Source organism: Capricornis sumatraensis, chromosome 21, assembly GCF_032405125.1.
Source record: "Capricornis sumatraensis isolate serow.1 chromosome 21, serow.2, whole genome shotgun sequence".
In the NCBI taxonomy this organism is placed as follows: Eukaryota; Metazoa; Chordata; class Mammalia; order Artiodactyla; family Bovidae; genus Capricornis; species Capricornis sumatraensis.
In genome coordinates this window covers 57426715-57452701 of record NC_091089.1, presented here as the reverse complement: position 1 = coordinate 57452701, position 25987 = coordinate 57426715, and the positions used below count along the sequence as shown (strand labels likewise).

The 25987-nt window shown below is 39.8% G+C and overlaps 1 protein-coding gene across 1 annotated transcript in view; it reads left to right on the top strand.

Annotated features, from left to right (window-relative positions):
• The window catches only part of TCF4 (transcription factor 4), a 377007-nt gene that overhangs the window by 108905 nt on the left and 242115 nt on the right, over window positions 1-25987 (top strand). The window contains exons 3-4 of the mRNA XM_068993643.1: window positions 20297-20358; window positions 23577-23673. Coding sequence (XP_068849744.1) covers window positions 20297-20358; window positions 23577-23673 — 159 coding nt within the window. The remainder of the gene's footprint in view (window positions 1-20296; window positions 20359-23576; window positions 23674-25987) is intronic.

Genomic DNA, 25987 nt, shown 5'->3' with positions numbered 1-25987 from the left:
TAATGTAGAGGTAACAGTTGTTTTCTCCTCTGTCCTGAGGCCAATGATTGTATAATATGTACCAAATCACTAGGGTGCATATCAAAGAGCACGTAAAGAGACAAATATTTCCCTTTACAATGACCATATAAGACATTATTTCTGTCAAGGGAGAAAACATACATGAAGTCTGACTGTTTCACTGCATTTTTACCACAGAAATCACAGAGCTTAAGATTTGTAGATCAGTTCCTTTCTGTGATTGGCAAGAGTTTCAGTGTGTTAAGAGATCTGTACAATTTTTTTTTTCTGAATCTGAATTCATACCTGCATATTTGTGAAACAAGCATTCTTTTTTTGCTTATTTATTAACTATATGTATTTCTTAATATATATATTTTATTGATGTTATTTGACTTATAGTGTCTTAGGTACACAGCAGGGTGATTCAGTTATACATATACACATATTTTATTTTTCATATTATTTTCCATTTTAGGTTATTACAAGATACTGACTATAGTTCCGTGTGCTATACAGTAAATCTTTGTTGAAACAAGCTGTTCTTTAAATTATGGAGAAAGATGTGTTGTATATAAGTTGTTCAGCTAATCTTTATGGTATATCTGTGGCTTAATTTTTTAGTTAATAATAGATATGGTGAAATATGAATTTTTGTCATTTTAAGTTGTCATTCTTTGAGGCATCAGAGCTCTGCAGAAGGAGTTGCCACTTTGGGAATTCTCTTAGCGTTTTTTGATATTTTCCTGTGTGCACAGTCTATATTGAGGGGCTGGTAGACCAGCCATCCTTTAATTATAATTATGTTGAGTGCTTCCTCCTTGTTCTAGACTTTGCTGGGTACTAGTGATAGGATGGAAAGGAAACAGAACCCAGGCTTTGTCTTTGTGGAGCTTACTCTTTACTGGGGGAGAAAGGAATCACTTGAGGATTATAAAAATGTAAAATTCCCTCTGTGACAAGTCTGGTGAGCGAGAAGGACAAGATACCTGATTAGGAGGACAGGAGGGACAGTTGTCCCAAGGAAGTACTGATTTACTGAGAGTTGATGTAAAGATTGGAACAGGCCAAGCAGGGAAGTGGTGGAGTCGGGGGAGTGGACGGGACAGTGTTCTGTTAGAGGAAACCCAAATTCAGGTTCTGCAGCAGGAGGGCCAGTGGTGTGCTTGAGCATTGCCAGGGATAAAGGGAACTAGAGGAAAGAAAAGGAGAGCGTGTGGATGCGTTATTACCAAGATGACCTTGATGTCCATAATTAAGAACATTGCTCTTTTCCTGACACCAGTAGGAAGACTTTGAGATATTTAAAGGAGGAGTGGCATGATGGATTTGCCTATATTCTGCATGCCATATATGTTATATACTAATGTACTCATGGCTTCCCAGGTGACTCAGTGGTAAAGAATCCACCTGGCATTGCAGGAGATGCAGGAAACATGGGTTTGATCCCTGGATCAGGAAGATCCCCTGAGAAGGAAACAGCCACCCACTCTAGTATTCTTGCCTGGAAAATTCCATAGACAGAGGAGCCTGGCGGGCTACAGTCCATGGGTTTTGCAGAGTGGATATGACTTAGCGACTGAGCACGCACGTGCATGCAGGGCGCTCGTGGCACTTGGGGCCTTCTCCAGTCGTGTTTGTCTCACCAGCATATATGTCACTCCTTCTCTAGAGTGTAGGATCCGTGTAATTGGTGTGGGGTTACTGTGTCTCCAGGGGGCGGCTGTGATTGGAATAAACCAATCAGGGTAACCCTATATTTGGGTCTGTGAGGTCTATGCAAATCCATGCATGCTATTCCCTAGCTTTAGGGATTGGTTCATGGATGATTCCAATCGGGCTAAGTTCAGGAGGAATTTTGCTCTTTTGTAAACTGAACTCTCTGTGAGAAAGTAGAAGATAAGGAAACAAGTAAATCCAGAGAGTCTATGATCATGACGGATTCCAGCTTTAAGATGAAGGTGATAGGGAGATGGCAGAGTGGAGGGATGAAAGGAATCTTTATCCTTGTTAATACAGTGGATCCACTGGATATGTAAAACCTGAAACCTGCCTTGTCTCCAGACTTTCCACTTATCTGGGTCAGTGAATTCTTTCCATAAAGGGACTCACAATTAATTGTGATTAAATGATTTTAATCTCTATGCCTCTGTTCTGAACTTGAGACTCACACAGTCATTTACTTTACTCTGTTTTATACTTGGGTGACCAGTGGACATTTGGAACACAAAATGTCTAAACTTTTTTTTTTTTAATCCTACCTCCAACCTGCCCAATATCCATAAGACAGAACTTGGGAATAATCCCTGACTATAATAGTTTGCCTTACTTTTCCCAGGTTAGTCACTAAGCCTTGACTGTTCTCTTTCCCCAATATCATCCTGCGTTATCTGTTACTTTTATGTGGTTTCTTACCTTTCTTTTTTTTGGAATGTGAAGACATTTTAAAACACCTTAATGATAGTTTTATGGTTTCCTTCTTATGCATACAAAAAATTGATATATACAAATACAGATTTAAGTAAGTTATAAAATACTAGTTTCTTGCCTTGTAATTAGTCTCTTCAGCGCCAGGCTCTCACCTTAGTAACCCACCATTCCCACTGCTACTGTTTCCAAAATGCCAATATGAACCTGTTGCTTTACGTGCCTCCCCGAAGCCTTTAGAACACGCAGTGAACTTCGCAGTGCTTTGTTCGGGGCTGTGTCTGCCTCTGGCCCCACCCAGAGGCAGCATCTCTCCATTGGTGACGCCTGCGACTTTCGTACCTCGATTCTCCGTGCTTCCTGTGTGCCTTAGCCATTTCCTGCGTGGGAGATGGGCTCTTGTGCTCTTGGGCCTTCACCCACTTGTTGTTCTGTCCTTGGGAGGCTCTGGATTTTGTAAGATGGCCACGCTTCAGTCAGAAGAGAAGTGATGATGTGTTACCAAGGTATCTTCCAGAACCTCTGGGTGCACCTGAAACCCAGGGATGTTCCTTGGCTTTTGTCGCCATCCCCCCAAGCACATATTGAGCCAGGTCCCTGTTGTTGGTGACTGTTCTCACTGAAACTGTTACCAGAGACCTCATCTGAATCCAAGAGCTGAATCCCAGCTCCTCCCAGATCCAAGACTTACTGGACAGTCCACAGCTTGGCCCAAGATAGAATAGATCAGCTTGCTCAGGACATGAGAAGCCACTGATTTAAAGAGCATTCCAAACTGATTCCAGCCCTTCGGCACAAGTAGATTCCTTGAGACAGTGTGGTGGGTGGTCCTTGAAAGGACACTTGCGCAAAATGTTGCATCAGCTGTGTAGAGGAAAGCGTGGTAAGAAAGGCGGCGTATATGAAGGAAAGTTAGGTGAGCGGAGGAGCAGTGAAAAAATGAGAATGGCGGGAGGTGGACTATCGGAATTCAGATGTTTTTAAGGAAGAGCTTTCTGTTTTCAGGGGAATATATGTTTGATATGCTGAGAAAAAGAAATCTAGGTGCTCTTCGCTCTTAGAAGTAGACTGGTTTCTAATGCAGAGATCTCAGGAAACAGGATTTTTTGTCAGTCACTAAACATGGTACAGCCTGGGTTTTCATCTGGAAAATGAGCCTACCTCAGTAGTGATGGTGAGAATTAAATGAGACAGGTTGAGTAAAAATACCTCGCAGTGAATGATTATTTTCATTAGTGGGGTGATGTTTAATAATCAGCTCTTCAGAGAAAGAAAGAGCCCTGACATGTGATGGTTGCCAGTTTCCATGGTGTAAACGTTTTTACCAGTGCCTGTTTTGAGCCACCGGGACGATGGCATTGACCACAGACTTGGGAGGTTAAGCATGAATGTAATGCGAATACAGCTCACCAGGGTGCCAGTGTTTTCTCTTTTCTGTACCTTAAATTGCTAGTATCTCCAAGTGATGATTCTAGCATTTATAACTCTCCTTTTCCTAACATTCCATCTTCATTCTTCTTTAATAATCAGATGCTTTTTATTTATGCATGATTTTTCTCCTGATCTCAGTTATGTATTTCCGATATAAAGAACCCCATTTTTCTTTTCAGGTATAAGGTAACTTAAAATTTTTTTATGGAAGAATAATTGATTTACAATGTTTTCATTTCTGCTGTACAGCAAAATGATTCAGTTTTATACACACACACACGCACACACACACACATTCTCTATCACGTTCTTTTCCACTATGGTATATCATAGGATATTGAATATAGTTTCCTGTGCTGTACAGTAGGACCTTGTTGTTTATCAAAGAGCTCTACTTTGTATTTTGTACCTCTTTTGCTGTCACATGTCATTCTGTGATAATCTTAGTCATAATCAAAACAGGAGTTACCTTTTTTTTTTGGTGAGTTTCCACTGTGTTCCAGGTTCCTGCGTGACATTTTTCCTAAATTACCTCTAATCATCACAGCAGTACTGGAGGGTGGATATAGCCATTCCCAATTTATAGATGAGTTTTTACAGACTCCGGGATGTTACAGAATTTCTCCAAAATTACACAGGCAGCAAGCAGCTCACCACTCATTGCTGTGAGATGATGGCTGAAAGGAAGAATAGCGACTGAATGTTGTTGGGTTTATTTTCTTGAGACAGACGAGACTGAGCAGCCTGAGAACATTTGGTGCTCAGAGGGAGGAAATGCTAAGAGGGGAAAACAAGTCTGAAAGGGAGAGAAGGAGAGTTCAAAGACCATTTTCCCCTTCTTCACAGCTCTGTCTACTGCCAGCTCTAACTGCGTATGTTTGCTTTGCTTGGAAGAGAGAATCGTGGCGCCAGAATTCATGGAAGTCTGTTTTGGAGGATGCATTAGTCAGGGGATGCTAATTGCTGGAACAAACAACCCCCAACTTTAGTAGCATGACACCACCAGGAGTTACAGCCCACTGGTGTCCGGCTCTGCTCCCTGCAGACCTTCAGGCCTGGGTTCTTTCAGGCTTTAGCCCTGCCAGCCCTTAGGGCCTCCAAGAGATACACTAGATCCTTTGTTTAGGTCTGAACAAAGAAGAAAGAGAAAGTGGCTGAAGAATTATAGGAAGGTTGTAGTGCTCAGGCCTGGAAAAGGCGGTAGATAGTTGGGTTCGCATTCTATTGGCCAAATCTCTGTCACGTGACCCCACATGACCGCAAAGGAGGATGGGAGATACGGACTTCTTGTGTCATCAGTGGGAAGAAGGAATGGAGGCTGGCCCGTGAACCCCGTTTTTGCCCCCGAGGATTACACCAGGGACCTGGAAGTTTGATGACTGCTAGTGTCATTCCAGGTCACCCTCCGCCTCTAGAAGACATGAGACGTGTTCATAGCCTTTAGCCCAGAATGTTGTTCACCTTCCCAGAAGAGAAGAGAGTGCTCATTTCAAGAGTTTGGAACACTCAAGGAAATCATGAAGGTGGGACTGAATTGTGAACTAGAAGTGATATCCAAGCAATCATTACTGCTCATAGGTTAGATCAAGACTGGCAGTGTCACTGAGGCACTTGTTCTTTGGACGCCCATGGCAGTGTTTCCTGTAATGAAATGGTGTTCCTTTTAATGAAGGTGCTTTCTCTACATTTTATAGAGGCTTTCCAGAAATGTAGGAATTTAACATTTAAAATTTTTGCCTTAAAGGTTATAATGTTTTTAATGTGTGAGTGAAGTTGCTCAGTCGTGTCCAACTCTTTGCAACCCCGTGGACTGTAGCCTACCAGGCTTCTCTGTCCATGGGATTCTCTAGGCAAGAGTACTGCAGTGGGTTACCATTTCCTTCTCCAGGGGATCTTCCCGACCCAGGGATGGAACCCGGGTCTCCCGCATCGGAGGTAGACGCTTTAACCTCTGAGCCACCGTTTGATTTGTAAAGCTGACCAGATCTCCTTATGTCACATAATTGTGGACTTGCCTCTAATTTCAGAGCACTTGTTTGGCAGTGTCCTGCAGAATAGCCTGGATTAAAGAGGGAGAAAGAGTTGAGGGCTTGGGTGAGGCTTTTAAAGGTAAATTACAATACATTTGAGACAATAAAGAGAAGTTCATCTTGTCCCGTTTTGCGTTGGCTATATACTTCTTTGATTTCACTCTTGACTTGGGAGGCTTGCGGTATTCCTTTCCCCTGTCTAATGTGTAACTGCAGATTTAGCGGTTTCTTTTGTGTACCACTTGCCTCCCAGAATTTGGCCCAACAATTTGGAGTAGCTGAACGATTTATCAAGGACAGATCAGCTGAAATGTGGCTCAACTTGAGTAAAGCAGAAGGAATGACATAAGGTTAGGTGACTGATGTGTGAGTTTTTGAATTTGATTTGGTTTTACATGGAAAGGTTGAAGCAATGATCCATGTATTCTAATAAAAATCATCAGTACAAATCAAATAAAATCTGGCTTAGTGGCTATTTTCCCACTGTATCACTCAGAGCTAGCCTGGGCTCTTACAGACCACATTTGGCAGGCACGGTTTTTTCTTGCAAGGAAATCTTAAAGTAACACTGCAGCCTTTGCGCTGTTGAGAAGGCATCTTTGCTAATCAAACTTTCTGCTAATCTCATCAGATAAATCATTATTCTCTACTGACAGCTCTGGCTTCCCCTGCACCCCTTCTCTGCTTCTTGTTTTCCCTCAAGATGCCTGGTTATTGTCATCCTTCAGGTCTTTGCTTCTACCTCCTTTCAAACTAACGGCATTTCTTCCATTCCTGAGGAAGAGTTACAGCTTTTTACCCTTCCACTTAGTGAATTTGTAAGACCAGTACATCATACCAGCTCATCTCTTTCTGACCAGTACGCCGTTGGTTATCAGATAGGCAAAGGTAGCCTGCATCCAAGTTGAGACCTACTAAAAGAAAAGAAAAAGGGGAGGGGAGCTCTTCCCATGAGTTTGATGTGATTAAGCTTAAGAAAACACCAATTGTTACTTTCTAATGCATTTCCATTTTTTACCCTGAAAAAATGTGCTAGGAACTTAATGCAGATGTATTTTTGATTCTTTCAGTTATGATAGTATTTTAAAAGCCTTTAAAGTCAAAGTAAGAGAAACAGTATGGTTTGGGGAAAGGTACGGCCATCTTTGCCATAATAGACCTGCCATCACAGCCCTGACTCTTTCTCAGACCAATGCCAGATAGTTGTGTCTTGTTGGTGAAATGGTGTCCTATGGGTTATAGGGCATCTCAGAAGGGAGATGAGCAATTTTGTTGTCATTGTTGACATCTTAAAAACATATGTTGCTGAATACGAAAGTTCAACCATGGTAATACTGTCTTAACTCTCCTATTTTAGCAAGTATTTCAATGAACTTTAGCAAGCATTCTGTTACCTGATAAAGATGTAATAGTAATAGCATGAAAGGATAAAAATAAGTCTTATGGGGAATAGTCTCTTTTATCCAGGATAACTGCCGATTTCTTTTGATTTTTGTTTTCATGCTTTTGAAAAATGATGTTAGTCTGCTCAGATTTAAGGAGGCAACTTCTTTTGATCCTAACTTCATACTTTCAGTGATTCCAGATAAATCATTTTAAGTGAGGTGAATATAAAAACCGTTTTGGAAAGCAGAGAGCATAATACCATAGTGTGGTTACGTTATTGTGAGAAAAAATTTAAAACCCATTCAGTGAATGGAGTCCAATCTGATCAAAAGACAAGTCAGTGATCAAAACCAAGGAGATATCAGGGGAATGAGTTGCAACATCTGGGAACCGTTTTAAACACTGTCATTAGTATCGAGAAACTATTGGTCTCTTCAAGAGCATGTATTGTATTTGTATGTGTCTTGTAATTTTGGACACACACACACATTTGTAAGCCCAACTACGAAAGCCCTTTGCCAGTGTCTGCCAGGCACTTGGCTGAAATAAGATTGTAAGGAAGATTGTCTATGCATTTGTAAGTCAGAGTCAAAATCCACCAGCACTGTTCAGTTTATAAAATGTCACGGGCTTCATCCCAGGGTTAAAAGGGACCATTTCCACCTTCTGGTGATTAGAATCATTTAACTCATTCAATATTGTTTAATATGCTCATGTTCTATCCAATGGCCAAGTTCAAGCTTTACATCTTGCTTTGTGACTGTGCCTATTCATTTGTGTTTGCAGTCCCAAAATGTGAGATTATATTCTTTGTCAAGTGGCAGTTTCCTTCTCACTTTAAAAAAATTGTAGGTGTTTCCTACTCTTTTTTTTTTGCTGGCCCAGAAAACCCTCACTAGGTTTCTTTTTTTTTTCTGTCTGTCATAAATCCTTGTCTATCCATTTGATTTTAATTGGGCAGTGCTGCTGCTATGACAGGCCTCCTTTGAACACTGTGGTTCATAGAATGTGGTGGAAAGACTCACCAAACAACTGTTGAGGGCAACATCAACTTCAGGGTGGATTATTTACCTTGGCTTTCTGCGTTGCGTTGATTCACAAGTGGGTTGCTCAACCTTGTCTTCATCTTGGCTGAATTTCTTCAAAGTTAATAGTATAATATGTCTTCACTTATTCTAGTTCCTGCCCTGTGTGCCTCTACGTAGGTCACAAAGCTACAGCAAATAATCGTATCCCATGAAATGTCACTAGGGTACATGTCAACAATTGAAGACTATTTCTTAGCCAGTGAAATAGAAAAGAAACTTCAGTCCAGTTTTGCTGGTATTATCCTTCATTTCTGTGGTTTTAAAAACCAGCTGATCACAGATCAGAAGCTCTGTAAGGCTCTATAAGGCTGCCTAGGAAACTGCTCTGGGGTATCTTGGTATCAGGGTGGGAAGAGTGTATATGAAGGAGATTTTCCCTTTTATTTATATACTATTGTATTTTAATTTTTTTCCCATAAGCACATGATTAAAAGTTAGTTCTAATGCTTTTAAAGAATCTCCCCATAGATGGCTGATTAGTTACACTGGGAAGAGGTGTAATTATACAGTGGAGAATTCCCACGGTACCTTGAGCAGGTGATTGAAACAGCATAACAAATGAGGAAAGGACCACCAGGCCATCCTGAGGCTCTGCAGGTGATATTCTAGAAAGACTTGAGGCCACTTTTGTAGTATTATAGCCATCTGAATTGTACTCATAAGGAAGCAGCAGATAAACCCCAATTGAGAAGCATTCTATGAAATAGCTGGTTTGTATTCTTCAAAAATGCTAATATCACAAAAAGAAAGGACTGAGGAACTATTTCCAATTAAAATGGATGAAAGAGACCTATTAAAAGCATTGTGTGATCCTGGACTGAGTCCTTTACAAAAGGGGGAAATGCCAAATTGGAATATGGACTGTGGACTAGATGAAAGTATTATATCAATGGTAGATTTCCTTATTTTGATAACTATACTATTTTTGTTCTTAGGAAATGCACCCAGAAATATTCAGGCATCAATAAATGTGATTGATGACGTCTGCTTACAGATGGTTCAGAAACAACAAATTACATAGTTTTACCTGCATTATAATTAAAACTTTTTAAAACAAAAAAGCAGAAAATTAGTACAATTTGAAACTATATATTTTCCTCAATTTCAATCCTTGATCTTTTCTTGATTAGTTTCTAGTGGGTCTAGTATATCTGTGGGTTTTTTTTTAAAATTTGAAGGTTCCCAGGGTCTTTTAATGGTCAGCCACATTTTGGAATCACAACCCTAGATTATATTTTATCCTTTCAGGAAGAGTTGCTGGACTCATTTTGAGATTGATAAGGCACCAAGGGATAAGTAACAGAAACACCCTCAAAATTGTAGTGAAAGGGTGAAAATTGATTTTGTTTAGTTTGGGGAGATGAACGTAGTATAATATTGTTGCATTCTTTCTGGGCTTTAGCCTCGGTCAGAGAAGCCTCTGGTTGACCAGATGACTTACTGTTCTTCAATTACCACAAAAATTAAATGTTCTTATTCAGATTCCATTCTCTCACAATTCTGCTTACCAAAGTTGTATGGTATGGTTGAATATCAGACTGCAAATTTAGGTAAAATATATCCTGTTGAGCCCATTAAGTAAAATAAAAAGATTTTCCCCCCTTCCAAGCTATTACAACTTTACATTTGTAAAGTATTTCAAATTCATTTTTAATGGATTGCTTCCATTGAAATACACGTGGAGACAGACTTCTAAAACTGTAAACAGTTTATGCATTTTTGCAGATTTCCATTGTATGTGTTTGATACTGATTTACCTCTTTTTAATTGCAACAGAGATAAAGAATTAGTAGTTTTAAACAGTGGGAACTACGTGTTCTGCTGTGATCAAGGAATTAGATAATCTGGCTTGTTTGCTTAAGGGGTCTGTATCTTGAGACTTTTATAGGGCAGTATTAAAGCTCTGAGCCTTCTTATTATGCCAATACCCAGAAGATTGCTTTAATGAGAAGTAAAGGGCCTTTTTCCAATTACAAGGGAATAACTGTATTAAGTTCCTGTGTTATGTCAACCTGCTTTGATTTGATTACTGCGAAAGAAATGGATTTATCTGTCAGTGTTACTTAATTAAGCCTTCTCATTGATGTTTTGCAGAGTAATATAGTGTGGTTTGCACATTTGAGCCTAAATACAAAGAAAATTGCCCTAAAACTGAGACATGACCCCTGAAGATAACACGTAAGACTGATTGCTTGTCATTGCCAGGTCAGAGGCTGCTGTGTTAAACACAGGTGGAAGGCTGGGATGTTGAAAAGATAAACTGAGAGTCCGTTTATGGGAGTGATTATTGTAAGAAAAAGGGAATGGGCTAGAGGACTGGATTCTAGGGAAGATTTTTGAAAATTTAAAGCTGTTTGGCTTCCCTAGCATTAGTTATGCATTCAGAATAAAGGGCAAGATAAGACTGGAAGAAACAGGAGGGGCAGATTTTGTTAAAGTATAAAAGGAAACAGAAGAAAAAGCAAAGAGGAACAACGGATGCCATTTGGGAGAAGTGGACCATTGTGGCTTCGCAGAGCAATTACAGCCTACAAATATTTCAATTAAGCCAGCAGCCCTTTCCCAGAGCCTCACAAATGACACCCCAGGGAGAGAAGAGGCAGAGGGGAGAAGAGGAAAAGAGAAAACTGTTACGTGTTTCATCTTGGCTCTTTTTTCTTCTTTATTGGAATAAATTTAATACATTATTGATCAAATAGGCATTTAAAATATCAGTTTGCACATCTTAAGTCATTACAGTATTATGGATTTTGCACCATAAATATTCAGTTCAGTTCAGTTGCTCAGTTGTGTCTGACTCTTTGTGACCCCATGAACCGCACCACTCCAGGCCTCCCTGTCCATCACCAACTCCCGGAGTCCACCCAAACCCATGTCCATCGGGTCGATGATGCCATCCAACCATTTCATCCTCTGTTGTCCCTGTCGGATTTGGAAAACTCTGGTATAATTACATGTACTTGTTATCAGAGTGATATATATTCTATTTTATTTAGAAATGAAGCGTATGTATCTGTTTGGTTTATCTGTTTAATCTCCGTCTGCACTGGGTCTCTGTGGCTGTGCACGGGCTTTTCCCTAATCATGGCGAGTGGGTGCTGCTTTCCAATGAGATGCGCCAGCTTCTCACTGCGCTGCTTTCTGTGGAAGTACAGCTGGCGGTAGGTGGAGCACGGGCTCACTTGCCACGGCTCATGGGATCTTCCCAGACCAGGGCTCGGGCCTGCGTCCCCTGCACTGGCAGGCGGATTCTCAACCACTGCACCACCAGGGAAGTCCAAAAACGAAGTGGATTTGAAATGTGTTTCTCCGTTGTTTCATGTTTGTTTTCTGAAGCATTTACCTTTTATTTCTCACACTTTGTGACGTTCATTTGTAAATACATCTTGAAAAGGTACTAAGCATCTAGTTTAAAAACTTCTCCAAGTTATTAATATTCACTTTTAACTTAGGTACTTTGAAGCTTAATCTATTTAATATTGGAATTAAATGATATGCTGATTTTACTTTCAATTTCTTCTTACCTGATTTTAAATATATCTAGCTTCCAAAAGCACCATCTTAGTAAAATTGATTTTTATTAAGTAACTTTTAGACCAGTTACATTTCAAAGTCAAAGGAGGTGTCTGTTCCTACTATTCACATTATTATAGTCTTACCTCAGTTATTTGTGGCTTCTCTTCTTTTTGGGACCTAACTTGGAGAGATGAGCTCTGGAAAGGATGAGCTTCTCTTTAATAAGAAGACCCTGACTGATTTGTTTCAAACATTTGAAAATGGAAGTTTTGTATTTCATGTTAGGTTATTCAAATTAGAATATTATTCAAGTTAGATTATCATGATACTTCCAAATTATATGGATTGATATAAAGAGTTCGTTACTTTTGTCTCAGTTTCATAATGTAACTGTCTACTCACCTTGAATTTTCAAGATTTCTGAATTTCACAATATGAAGCCCCACATTTATAACATAATTGTTACATGTTTTATTTTGTTACTTCCATATTATCTTAATATCATGTTATATGAAAATGCTTTTCCTGTTTAACAGTACTGTAAAGTGCAGTTAACTCCATAATTTAATCACCTGGGATTATGTAGTGTTCATTTTTGAAAAATAGTTTATCTAGAACTTAAGGAAAATAATACTGTTTCAGTGTTTCAAAAAAAATGTATTAATGGAAGTTTAACTTGGTGGTTAATAAAAGCTAAAATTTTTAATAACTCCTTTCTGAACAAATTTTCCTTCTATACTTTCCCTCCCAGTGTATCCATATTTTACCTTTCCTTATACTATTTATATATTTATGTATATGATCTGTAATGTAATATCATCTTATACTTGACCTTTGAATTCTCGAATTTATTTAATAGGGAAATCCACGAGCACTGAGATGCCAGGTGGACAGTGCTCTGAAAATGGAACACCCACGTCCCTGTTCTTTGTATTTGAAGTATCTTAAAATGTGCGTGGGACACATCACCACAGTCATCATCTTTTGCTTAGTCAGATTCGGGAAAGTGCTGGAAGTTTCTCGCCACGGCTTAGATTACTCCTTCTGGAGCCTATCTTGTTTCTTACAGAAGCAGAAAGAAGTGGTCTTGGTGGTGTAGTCCTTGTCAATATCTGAAGCTCCTCAGCTCTTCCTACCTCTGTCCTTGGACTCAAATTGGACTTCAGATCACTGTACTTAGGCTTCTTATTATACTGGGTGCTAATGAAAATGTGCACATCCTTAACACGCTCTTTGCTGATGAAATATTTTGAACTCTAAATTCATCTGGCACTGACGGAGAGCATATGCCATCTCAGTTTGTGTGGAGGGCTCAGCCAAGGGTTCTTCCTGGACTAGGAAATTAGTAGGAGCCACAGATGTATGCAGTCTGTGAGTCTCCGTGAGGGTGTGGAGGAGATTTAATAGTGTCTGTTATTGCAGAGAGAAGGGCTTAAGACCATGTAGACTTGCACATGCCTCAGAATGACTGTCTTTCCAGGAAGAACTCAATCTCAACCTCCTGAAGCATTCTGAGTGTGTAGAAGCTTTTATCAGGAAATCCTTGTGTTTCTACAAGAGTGGGAATTTGTGGAGCTTTAGGGCAGCAGAGAATACCACTTAGAGTGTTCTGACTTCATGAAACTGTAGAACCCTTGTGGTGTGGCATGATCTGGTTTCTCAATGAGGAAAGGATGGATACACAAAGCTACCCCGAATCAACAGAGTTAGGTAACCCTCACACTTGTTTATTTCAAATCAAGGTTAACTTGTATAATATTCAGTCTGTGTTCTTACCTTGGACTTCTGGTAAGCAGACATAACTTTTGGAAGCATATCATTTATACAGCATACAGAATTATGTTGAAATGGTGAGATGAAAAGAGGATATTTGAAAGGTAAATGAAGTCACTCAAATCTAAGGCTCACTGAATTCTCACCGTGTTTGTGCTGTAGGGGGGTTCATGGAGAAGGTGGGATTTGATTACTTCAAACATTTTGGCTGTTATGGAAATCCAGGAGATTATTTGAAAATCTCAGACCCACTAAACAGAACGAACAGCCATAAAAATGTGAAACTCAATTTCCTTGAATAAATCACAATTTGCCTGTTTATGTGTTTTGATTGTCTTAGTGGTAAAGAACCTGCCTGCCAGTGCAGGAGATGTGAGAGGTGCGGGTTCCGTCCCTGGTTGGAAAGAGCCCCTAGAGGAGGCTCAGCCCACTCCAGTACTCTTGCCTGGAGAATCCCATGGACAGAGGAGCCTGATGGGCTACACTCCATAGGCTCGCAAAGAGTCGGGCATGACTAACATGACACACACACACACACACACTCTGCTAAGTGTCCAAGTATCAATTGTTTACTTTAGTAATCACTCCTTGAGGTTGGAAACCTTATTATTCCTTTTTCTCCTGTTAGATACCAGCTCTGGGTGGATGCTGAGTTTTCACTTTTGTTCTCCTTGACCCAAGAGGCCATTACAGTTTCTAGATTGGCAGTTGTCCTCAGGGCAAAAAAATATCTTCTTCCTCTGTGGGTTCCAGCCTTCACTTTGATTTTGGCTGGATATTTCCTTACTATCTTGTCAGTTCATTTGGGTTTATAAGAAGACTAAAATTTTTTAATCTGTCATTTTTTAGTGATTTTTTTTTAAAAGCCATGAGTATTTATTGATTTATAAGTTTTTGTTGAAATATAGTTGATTCACAGTGTTGTGTTCGTTTCAGAGTCCAGCAAAGTAATTCAGTTATACATTTGTGTGTGTATATATATATATTCCTTTTTAGATTCTTGCAAGACATTTGGTATACTTCCCTGTGCTAGGTCCTTGTTGGTTATCTGTTTTATATATTTTTTTGTTGTTGTTTACTTGCTAAGTCATGTCTGACTCTTTTTTGACCCTGTGGACTGTAGCCCACCAGGCTACTCTGTTCATGGAATTTCCCAGGCAAGAATACTGGAGTGGGTTGCCATTTCCTTCTCCAGAGCATCTTCCCCCATCAGTGATCTAACCCATGTCTCCTACATTTCAGGTGGATTCTTCTCCACTGAGCCACCTAGGAAATGCATTATATATATATATAGTAGTGTGTATATTAATCCCAAACTCCTAGTTTATTCCTCTCCCACCTTCCCCTTTGGAAACTATAAGTTTCTTTTCTATGTCTCTGAGTCTATTCCTGTTTTATAAATAAGTTTATTTGTATCAGCTTTCTAGATTTCACGTACAAGCCCCATCACATGATATTTGTCTTTTCTCTGTCTGATTTACTACACTTAGTGTTTTGTGGCAGAGTTGTTCCACTATACTAGGCTGCCCTATTTCTAAGAATGGAAATCAAAACCACTTATTTTACAGTTGACAACAATGAGTTCAGAGAGTCCGGTGACTGGCTCAGGCCGTAGAGCTGGTTAATGAAGTCTGTGGCTGAAATCTAGGTCTTTTTTCCAGCTCTGTGCTTTCGGACATTGGTCCAGTCTACGGATAGTTTTGATCTCACTGTCCACTTAAAATGGAGATTTGAATAATCAATGACTATGGGTGGGAAATCATAGAAATTAAAATTCATCTCTGTATATCTTTTCTCTGAAAGGAGTGTTTGATCCTCATTCTACCCACGCTTTGTTTTTGTGTTTTAGTGTTGAAATGTCAGGCATTTTAGAGGGGGCTTATGCAGAACTACTCAAGTAAAATCAAAATTTGTAGATGGTCCAATTGCCTCCTAAAGCAACTGTCAAAACCATGGACATTACTCAGTCTGTCCGTGTCTAGGGTAAAATAAGTTAGAAACAATTGAGCCCACGTCAATCTTTGGGAAGAATAATTGCTCTCATCCACTTTCTGTTTTCCTTTGCCTCCTTCCGCCCAGGTGGTTGTCTTCCTCTTACGTGTTCCCGTCTTGGATAGAGAGTGACAGCAGAACAAGGGAGACACGAGAACTCAGTGTCCACGCGGCTTCTGTCTTGGGCAGTTTTTCATTTGTGACTGTGTGCCCTTAATGACTTTCCTGAAAGTTTCAGTATTTTTATCCAAGGCTATGAATCTTGTTTTACTCTATGCCCACTAGAATTTTGACCCCTCTCTCACAAATATCCCATCCATCACATGTGTGTTTAAAGTTTTTTGTTTTTGTTTTAAAATATTTATCTATTTGGCTGCACTGGGTCCTAGTTGTGACATGCAGGATCTTTAGTTAAGACATCTGAACTCTTCGTTGCGAAATGTGGTATGTGGGATCTAGTTCCCCGACCAGGGATCGAACCTGGGTCCCCTGAATTGGGAGCACAAAGTCTTGGCCACTGAACCACCAGGGAACTCCCACAGTGTACATTTTTGATAAGCTCATCATACATATGGCTTGATTGTTCTCCTGTTTTTATTTTCCGGTCTCTCTGATTTCTTCAAATATTTCATTTTATGTATTTGTGTTGTATACATTGAGTAATCTTCTGTGGACACAAGACTGGGGCTTTCCTGGTGGCTCAGACGGTAAAGAAGCTGTTTGCAGTGCATGAGACCTGGGTTTATATATTTGTGTTGTATTCATTCTATAATCTTTTTGTGGACACAAGAGTGGATATAAACTCCAAAAGTAAATACATCCATGGGAAGAAGGGACTGGCAGTTATGTTCGAGCTGGTTGTAGAGAGACCTGAGCTGCTTATCGGGGAGACCTTGACCGTGGTGGAGAATGTTCCTGACTTGAACATGGTCAGCCCCTGTGTCTGCCAGCTCTTCCATCTACTGTCAAGTTGGGAGGGTTTTCTGTCCCGTCTAAGCCTCAGTTTCCTACAAGATAAAATGGCGATACTGGTAGTGTATTGAAGTGCTTGGCACAGTGTCTGGCATATTTAAGCTCATAAAATACTAACTAGTATTATTTTTTGAGAGATAATAAACAGCTCAGGCAGAAGGAATAGCGGGTACAAATATCTGGAGGTAGAAAGTGTGTGCGGTGCCCAGGTACACCAGCTGGGAGCAGGGGATGGCCACGTGTAGGCCACGTGCAAGGTTTACACAGAGAGTGAGTCTGGGCAAGAACGACTGGGGTGTAGATGCGACGGGAATGTGGACTGAATGCTGCAGAAACTGGCTACCTGGGCAAGGATTTTAGGACAAGATGTGCGTTAGGCAGTGGGTGACGGAGTAGGGTACGCATCTGGCTCGTGTTTCCAGTGGAGGAGGCTGGTGGTTCTCAAAGCTCCTGTGTACACGGAAAGTACCTGAAGACCTTGTTAAAGACACAGTTTTCTTGGCCCCACCTTCAAAGATCCAGGATCAGTAGGTCTGCAATGGACCCCAGGATGCTAATCTTGAAATGAGCACATCAGGTGATTAGACATAGGCAGTCCTCAGGCGCACTTTGAGATGGACTGAGATCCTTGTTGAGGAGATGCTTGCTGACTTACTGGCAGGTCTGATGAAGCTCAGTGGGAGGGAAGATGGAAACAAATGTCTTAAAAATAACATATTTACATTCGGTGCATGCTATAGCTTTGAGTCTGCTTGCCCTGGATCAAGGAGCACCCGTTGTACAGATATTCTTTCAAATAAAAAATATCAGAAGTCATACGATTGTTCTGCGAAGTCTTGGAGGGCAAGAGAGGTGTCCTTACCTTCTCAGTTTGCAGGAGGCCACTGAAGGAAAAGTCTGTTAAAAAGCAATAAGAGGAAGAAAGACTAAAAGAAGGCACAGCAGCATGAGGTCAGGAAATGAGGAGGATGGAAATGGGAAAGAATGGGAAAAGAGCAGTCAGATTTGATTGGGTGGGAATCTATTTGTGAAGGAAACCAGCCAGTATTTAACCTGTTTTGAAAAAGCTAGACTTCCAGCATTTTTTAATTAGTGGATTGCTCGCTTTTGAAATTGCCCAGTTGGGAATACTCAAGTTTTGATGTGTTTTTATTTGCCTGCTAATTAGCAGCCTGCTTGGTTGACCATCATTTTCCCTTTATTCTGTGGACAGAAGATGTATAGGAACGTCTCTTGAAACACTCTGGCTTAAATCTGGGCTCAGATAACTTCACTGTGTATTTAGTAAGAGGTTGTATTCATTATAAATCAAATTCTGGTACATCTTTTTTTTTTTTTTTCCAGCTTGAGTCTTCCTTTTTGCTCTTTAATAGAATTTGTCCTTTAGAAGAGGCCTTCTCAACCTTGGCACAGTTGACATTTGAGACCAGGATATTTTGTGTTGTGCAGGTATTCTGACATGTATAAAACCTTTAGCAGCGTCCCTGGCCTCTAACCACTTGATGCCACTGGCTCTACCCCGCCTGCATGCCCTGCCAAGTTGTGACAACTGAAAATGTCTCCAGACATTGCCAGATGCCCTCTGGGGACCATAATCACCCCTAGGGCAAAACTACTGACCAGGAAGTACTATGGTCCCCTTTCCTCCTTGTCTCTGCCTTCCTTTCATGTTTGAAATCCTTTTTGAAAATGGATAAAATGGTCCAAACAAAACAGAATCTTACGGTAGACGTAGAGATTCGCTGCTGTTCCATCATTACTTTGGGGCCAAGTTTAAGAGGAAAATCTCTCTAATTAATCCAGGTTGGCTGTTTCAGGCGAGAAGGAAGTCAAGATGTGCAGACTTCTGGTTGATAGATTTTGTCATTTATACCTTTGTGTGTGTGTGTGTGTGTGAGAAAATAAACTTGATTTGCTGTTAAGGATGACGAGAACCAGATAGGCTACAAAACTTACTTGTGTGACAGTCCCAAGAGTTCTAAGTCACTTTTCTATATATGTCCCCCAGTTCAGCTTACAGTAGATGGTCTAGGAGGTTGGGTTGTTAAACAGCAAATTTGGGGAAAGTATTGTACCTTTTCTCCAGACTTCCTCTTCAGAGCTTGCATGACATCTCTTAAAGCTCACAGCCACTGATTATATTTATTGAAACATTTTTTAAATTTCATGTTCTTTTCTATTTTTGTCTGCGCCATGCAGCATGCGGGGTCTTAGTTCCCTGACTAAGGATCCAGCCCTTGCCTTCTGCGGTGAAAGTGCAGTCCTAAGCCCTGGACCATCAGGGAAGTCCCTTGCAGGCACTGATTTTAGCTGTCTGCAGGGGATAGCTGTTTGCCTTTGCATTCTCTTCGGAAGGACTGACCAAAGTAACTGGAACAATATTTGTTAAAAATAAGATTTCAAGTTTAGTGGTCCTAGTTGTTGGTTGCTGTTTCTAGTCCATCTCTTAATATATTCTAAAACACCATGTCCTCTACTGGACCCCCAAATAAGTCAGTTCATTATACTATGATTACTTCTGCTGATAATAAAATAGGAGTAATTAAGGGAAGGACAGTAGTGCGTTAAGAAACAGTATTACTGAAATGTTAGAAAACACGGTCCATGGGAGTACATCTCCTGAGCCGAAGTTTCACACCTCCTCCTCCAGTTCTGTCAGAGGAAGCTTGTGATGGCCGTCTGTTACCCACCGTGATCAAGATAATAGAACAGCGAAACTTTTTATACTCAGAAAGGGCCTTTCATCAAAAATCTCAAAGCCATTTCTAAATTTAGAGTGACTGATCTTGTGCGCACTTTTATGTTCTGAGCAGTGAACATGGGAACTTGGCTGTCAGACTCCCCTTCCTGCGTGTTTGCACTTGAAGCACTGAAGAAGCATCTCAAATTTGGTCAGCAGCAGAACTTTGCTGGTACAGGGCCTAGAGAATTCCAGCATTCTGGGAGTTTGTATAGGTCATTTTGCCATAATTAACAAAATAAAACATTGTTTTAACAACTTTTGTGCCACATTTCACTGTCCAGATTAAGGATTGTAGGCCAAGTGTTGTGCCTATTTAAAAAAAAAAAAAAGAGTGAGATGGTGTGGTTCTAAGAAACTTAAAGTCTCCTAATATCCTTGTAATGTCTTGATGGAAATAGACTATCAACGTCCTTTTTCATCTGACGTGTTTTCTTCATGTCTGTTGTCTGGTGGGTAGGCCTCGAGTGGCTTGTCTGAGCCGGTAAGAGGACAGAAAGTGTCTAGGAGCGCTATGGCATGCATGCCGCTAATATTGATAATATTAATAGTATGGATATTTACCTGATTTAACTTTCGTGTATGTGTGTATTTTAAGGTTGTGTTCATGTAGTTTTAACTTAACCTGTCCAAAAGATTTTAGTAAGATTTTAAGTGCAATTTCAGGTTGATAAAAGTTGAGGCTATGAAACATTGTGAAGGATGGAAGTAATTTTTATGTTCATACCTCTGGTTCCTGAGGGTCCAGTTTGTTTCTGCTGTGAATTTAAATGAGCTAATTTAAGTAGTTGGGTCAGAAGCTACTATCATCATGGTAGCCTCGTGCTTGATTCTTAATTAAAGGCAACAGGAGATTAATTTGAAACATTAATTTAAAAGTGCATATACAAAAAGAAAGAATTATTGCAAGAAAGCCTAAAGAATTTTTCTCTTGTCCCCAGATGTAGAAGACAGAAGTAGCTCAGGGTCCTGGGGGAGTGGAGGACATCCAAGCCCATCCAGGGTAAGTATATCTAATCTTTTCCCCATATGCAGACATCCTCATATGTAAATTGACAAACTGAAGGTGAGTTTTTTCCTCCCTGACACGCATCTGCATGGCTATATATGCAGACTGAGTTTAATGAGGATCAGCTTCTGTTTGGCTTTTTTTTCAGGCTCTATTGGATGTTATTATTGATTTTGACACCCCTTCCACTTTGGCTAACCAGAAGACAACCCTTTCATTAAACATTTCGCCTTGCTTTGCCAGTTACTGATCCAGTGTTAACAGAAAGCTGTTTTTTTTGTAGGTGGTGCAACTTAAAAAATAATTCCTAGTATCCCTGTAATATATTGGTGTAAATAGGTCACTGAATAGTTCTGAAGACATACTGTGAAGTTGTAGTTTCCAGTATCATCTGCATAATAAGTCTGTGTTGGTTTCACTTTGTAAACATTATTGTCCCACCACCAGTAGTGCCTTTGGTCGCCAGTGGGTTCGTTTATTTATTTATTTTTAATTGAAAGTAGCTTTTATTTTTAAAACACACACAACCCCAAATCGTTAAACTTCAAAGTAAATGGATATGATCTGATTTAGACCAAGTCTTATTCTTCAGACTTGCTCATTTGTCAGTGTCCCTTAAGTCAGTTTTGTGTTTTACAGACCATGGCGCAGAGTCATTTGGAAAAGAAGTTGCTTGTACTTAACCGTACATGTCTTATTCGCTCACAGATTTTTGCTATTCCTGTCCAAGGTTTTTGGTTGTTAGGGCGTCATGTGAAGACCATGGCATGGGGTGTGAGTAGGTGGTTAGGCCCTGCGTGTGTTTGTATGTGTATGACCTTGGGTGTGTCATTTCATTTCCTTGGGCCCCATACTGCTACTTTCTAAACTGAAGTTGAACCAGAGGATCTTTCCTGTTCCTTCTAACTCAAATGTGAACGATTATATATATATAAAATCTGTCTTTAATGGAGTCATCGCTGCTGCTACTGCTGCTGCTGCTAAGTCGCTTCAGTTGTGTCCAGCTCCGTGCGACCCCATAGATGGCAGCCCACCAGGCTCCCCCTTCCCTGGGATTCTCCAGGCAAGAACACTGGAGTGGGTTGCCATTTCCTTCTCCAATGGAGTCATCGCTAGGCCTTCTGAAATCCCTCTCAGTTTTTATAATAGTACATAAACTCCAGATTAAAAGTAGACAGAGACCACACAAAGCAGCTGCCCCTCCCCCAAGCAGCTGTGTAGATGGAGGAAACGTTCTGCAGGGCCGGGAGCGGGGGCACATTTACTGTAGTGTTCGCACACATTTGGGGTGGAGAGTGGTCTGTATTTTGGCAAAGAGGTAAGGAAGGTAATCAAGCTGTCCGAAGGAGGCCGTCTCAGCAAGCCGCGTTGGCCATTTCCACCTGTCCTCTGGCCCTGGGGCTCATGCTCTAGTCTCAGAGTACAGCCAGAGCTCTCGGCTTACCAGGAACTTTGCTGAGACTTTGCACCAGCTGTCGAGTTTCAGATTCTCCTGCATTATATGGATGGGTTGAGGAAATCTTTCCTCCTCCTCACATTACAGTCCTCAGTTGCAGAAATCAATCCATTCCCCATGACAGCAAGTGTGGGAGACGACAGAACGTCCCTCTCTTGTTGAGCTCGTTCGCATGAACTTAATGTCTTCTGCTTTCTCGTTTTAATACAACACGTGGTTCTTTCAGTCGTTCTTCTGAGAGGGAGGTTCATTTAGGATCGTCCTTTTTTTTGGTTTTCATGAATTGTCTGACCTTTCCCCCCACCACCCCAGGGAATTCATTGGTGGATAACTTTGACTCAATATTTTGTAATTTGTATTTTCTAAATGGAGCAAGCTGGCATGAGACAGCTTATTGTGGCTGGCTTGTGTTGGACAGCCAGGGGGCAGGTGTCTCTTTTTTCTCATCTTCAAGTGGTGATATTTCCAGTCATTTTGAAACGCTGTGCTGGCGTTTAAATTAGATAATGTATATTAAGCTCTTAATAACTCTGTAGGGTGAGTATACTTAATAAATGGTAATTAGTATTATGCAATGTCTGGTATACAACAAGTGAGTGTAAGAGCAATGATAGGTATTTAAAATGTGACATCCTTTTATGCCCTGATGTACTGGCAACATCCCATCACAGTATCGTTCAAGTTAATTTTTTTTATAGCTGAGGAAAGGCGGTTGAAAACGGGGTAGTTTGGAACCTTAAGGTTTCTGTCGCTTCTTTAGTGGAGGGATGTGCATTTTCATTTTTCATACAGTATCCGTCCTTTTCATGTGGGCAGATTCTGCCCTTTGGCTAACATACCAACTGATACCTCTGAGTAAATTTGACTTAGTCTTTATGGATAGTGCAACCAGCTGAGCAGCATGACTTTTTTTTCCTTTCTGGTCACTTATGTACCTTAGTAACCTAAAATTTGAACTCTATGATTTAGATGATTTTAACTCTTTCCTGTATGTTATCTAACTCCTCCATTAAAAGCAAGTGACTGGGCAGTTTAAAAACCTTATTTTAATTTAAAATTCCCCTTTAAACCATGAGATGATCATAGTAATTAGAAATTTCCAGAGATTACCGTCTGCTTTAAAACTGTTTTTTTTTTGTGGCATACTTTGTCCAAATCCAGAATTTATGCTTAAATTCTGATATTCATTTATAGTCCTGTTATAATAATTTTAACATTCTTGTGTAGCTGGTTACTTATGGAATGATCCAATTGTTTTACAACCACAATAACATCTATAATAAAACATTGAAATTTCAATATCATAAAACCAAATGCTGCTGTTTACAAGGTCCTACCTTTGCCTTCCAAAGGCAGTTCGTTGCAGGTTATGAGTAACTTTCCCATAGCACATTTTGCTCTCTTTTTTAAAAAATAATGTGGGCTTATCAAAATAATAGTTACTATTTACAATATATTTTATAGGTATCAGGTGTTTTACTTGCATTATTCCATTTGATCTTAATAACTTGATGCAGTTGGCTCCATTATTATTATTCCCCCAGTTTCACTATGATTTCGGGGAAAATGTGAACTCTGCAAACTTTAGAGCCCTTCTTATGCACTGTACTTGTGAACATGCAGCTTTCTTATAATAAGGTGCTGGAGTGAGAATGGTGGGCTCCAGTTTCTTTGGTTCAGAGAGGTATCAGTAGTCAGACTTACATGCTGATTGATTCATGGAAAATTTAAATTTATGCTGTTATTTTATTTACAGAACTATGGAGATGGGACTCCCTATGACCACATGACCAGCAGGGACCTTGGGTCACATGACAATCTCTCTCCACCTTTTGTCAATTCCAGAATACAAAGTAAGACTAATTTTAAATTAGCATGAGTTTTTGGAATGCTTATGTTTTACCATCAAAGATAGAATACAAGCCCAGACAGAGAATCTGTTTTTAAGAACTTAGATATTTAGCTAATTACTATCGTAATTTTAAATTGCAGAAAAATATTGATGATCTTTGCTTGGTAATAGTGCATACAGGACTAAGTTTTACAACTATGTGGAATTACCTAATTTCAGTGATATTGAATCTACATGGAAAATTTGTGTTCCTTAGATATAAAGCACTTCTCCTAATTTCATTGTTGTGGCAGTAGTTTTCCAGGGTTAAGGCTGATGACGTGAAAGTGGTGAATATTTAAAGTAAGAAGTATCAGTTGGCAATGAGAAAAAATCTGTGTTAGCATGAACTTTTATGAAAGGGGTCATGGAAATTCCTGTAATAATAGGGTTACTGTGCTTAAATCAAAGTAGCATGTTCAAGCTGAATTGTAAAGTCTGGTTGTGTATTTATCAAGGTGTGAACTTTAGTGCTAATGATCTAGGAGGTCCCCATCCTGCTTCATGAAGTGACCTATGTGTACTTTGAGACAGTCTTTGTGTTTCCAGCATGTCTTTTCTATTGGAATTCTTAGCATATTTTTTTCTGCTTTGACTACCTATAGGGATTAAAAACAACAACAACAAAAAAAACCGCAGTATCTTGAGCAATGAAAAGACAATTTATAATAACTTAAAAAGTCCCAATAGCTGGTTACTTTAGTTTTGATTGGGAAAAAAAGATCTTTGTTCTAATAAATGTGAGCTTTAACAATATTAGTAAATCTCTCAACTTGGCCAAATCCTGTTGTGAATCCATCAATAAATGAGGTTAAATTTCTTGGCAGAAGCTGTTGGCCTATACTCCAAGGAAGACATGCAGCCATACATATATCGTTCTGAAACCATAACTGCAGATGCTTCTGAGGAATGTCCTATTTTTTAAGCCTTGGTCACTATACTTGTTTTTGTAAATTAATGTTAACTTTGTTCTGTTATTTATAATTTTTTAAATTTATTTTTAATTGGAGGATAATTGCCTTACAGTATCGTGTTGGTTTCTGCCACATATCAACATGAATCAGCCATAGGTATACATACATCCTCTTCATCTTTTAACCTTCCTCCCACCTCCCACCCCATCCCACCCCTCTAGGTTGTCACAGAGTACTAGGTTTGAGCTCCCTGCGTCATACAGCAAATTTCCACTGGCTATTTAATTTTATATGTGATAGAGTGTATGTTTCAAAGCTCCTCTCTCAATTCATCCCTATACTCATTATTTAAGGTGTAGATCATTCTTGAGTGTGAGTCATCTTTTCAGAAATCACTGTCAAATCCATCTACAGGGACCTCAGATATTAAATGCACAGTAGTCAAAGGAGAGAAATACTAGGAATTTATTTTTAATGGGTGATTAAGTGTCATCCCAACTTTGAGAATCAGGATCTCAAAGCTATATTTGACCATGGGTTGTTCTCATATTTTCTTATTTTTTTTAAATTTAAAATAGTAACTGTTATGTTTTAACTCTGTAGCTAAAGCAAGAATCCTAGCTTTTTAAATTGAGTCATGATGAGATGCAGTGTTTCCTGTTTCCAGGACAGGCAGATGCAGGTGACTAGATATGTTTGTCACCTTAGATTTGAAAGAACAACTTTACATTCTTCAATCACAATGGCAGTAATTTTAAATTCTAACACCATCCCTTCTCTATTTATCCTTATCCAACTTCATAAAGTGAAAGATTAACTTGAAAATAATCATCTTGCAAAGTAACACTGAAAGAGTATATTAGAGAATTGTCCTGAAGAATTCTAAGACTATCCTCCGATGAGGATAAAATGGGATAAATAAATTACTACTCATATTTGGAAGTTTATATAATGTCCATGCAAAAATGTTTTCCTAAAGAACAAGTGGATAAATTAATATTCCAGAAGACACCAAACAATACAAAGATAGCAAAGAATCATTCTTGTTTGCGTGTCCTCCTGGGTAGCTGTTTTACAAACCAAATTCGTTTCCTTTTTTTTCAGTTGAAATAGTATTTAAAATATAAGTGGGCTGAGCGTCTACAGCCGGAGCTCCGAGAGCTGACTCTTTTCACTTAGTTGTTGTTTAAGCTGAAAGTCCATGTCAGCTGTGTTCTTTTACTCCGTCTGCCCTCCTTCCCATTAAACCCTTAAATATGGAGGCCAAGACAGTCTCCTGCATTGTGGGAGGAAATGCTACTACGTCCGGAGGCTCCCACCCACTGTTCCCCATGAAAGGACTTCTCTGTTAGATAAGCTGTC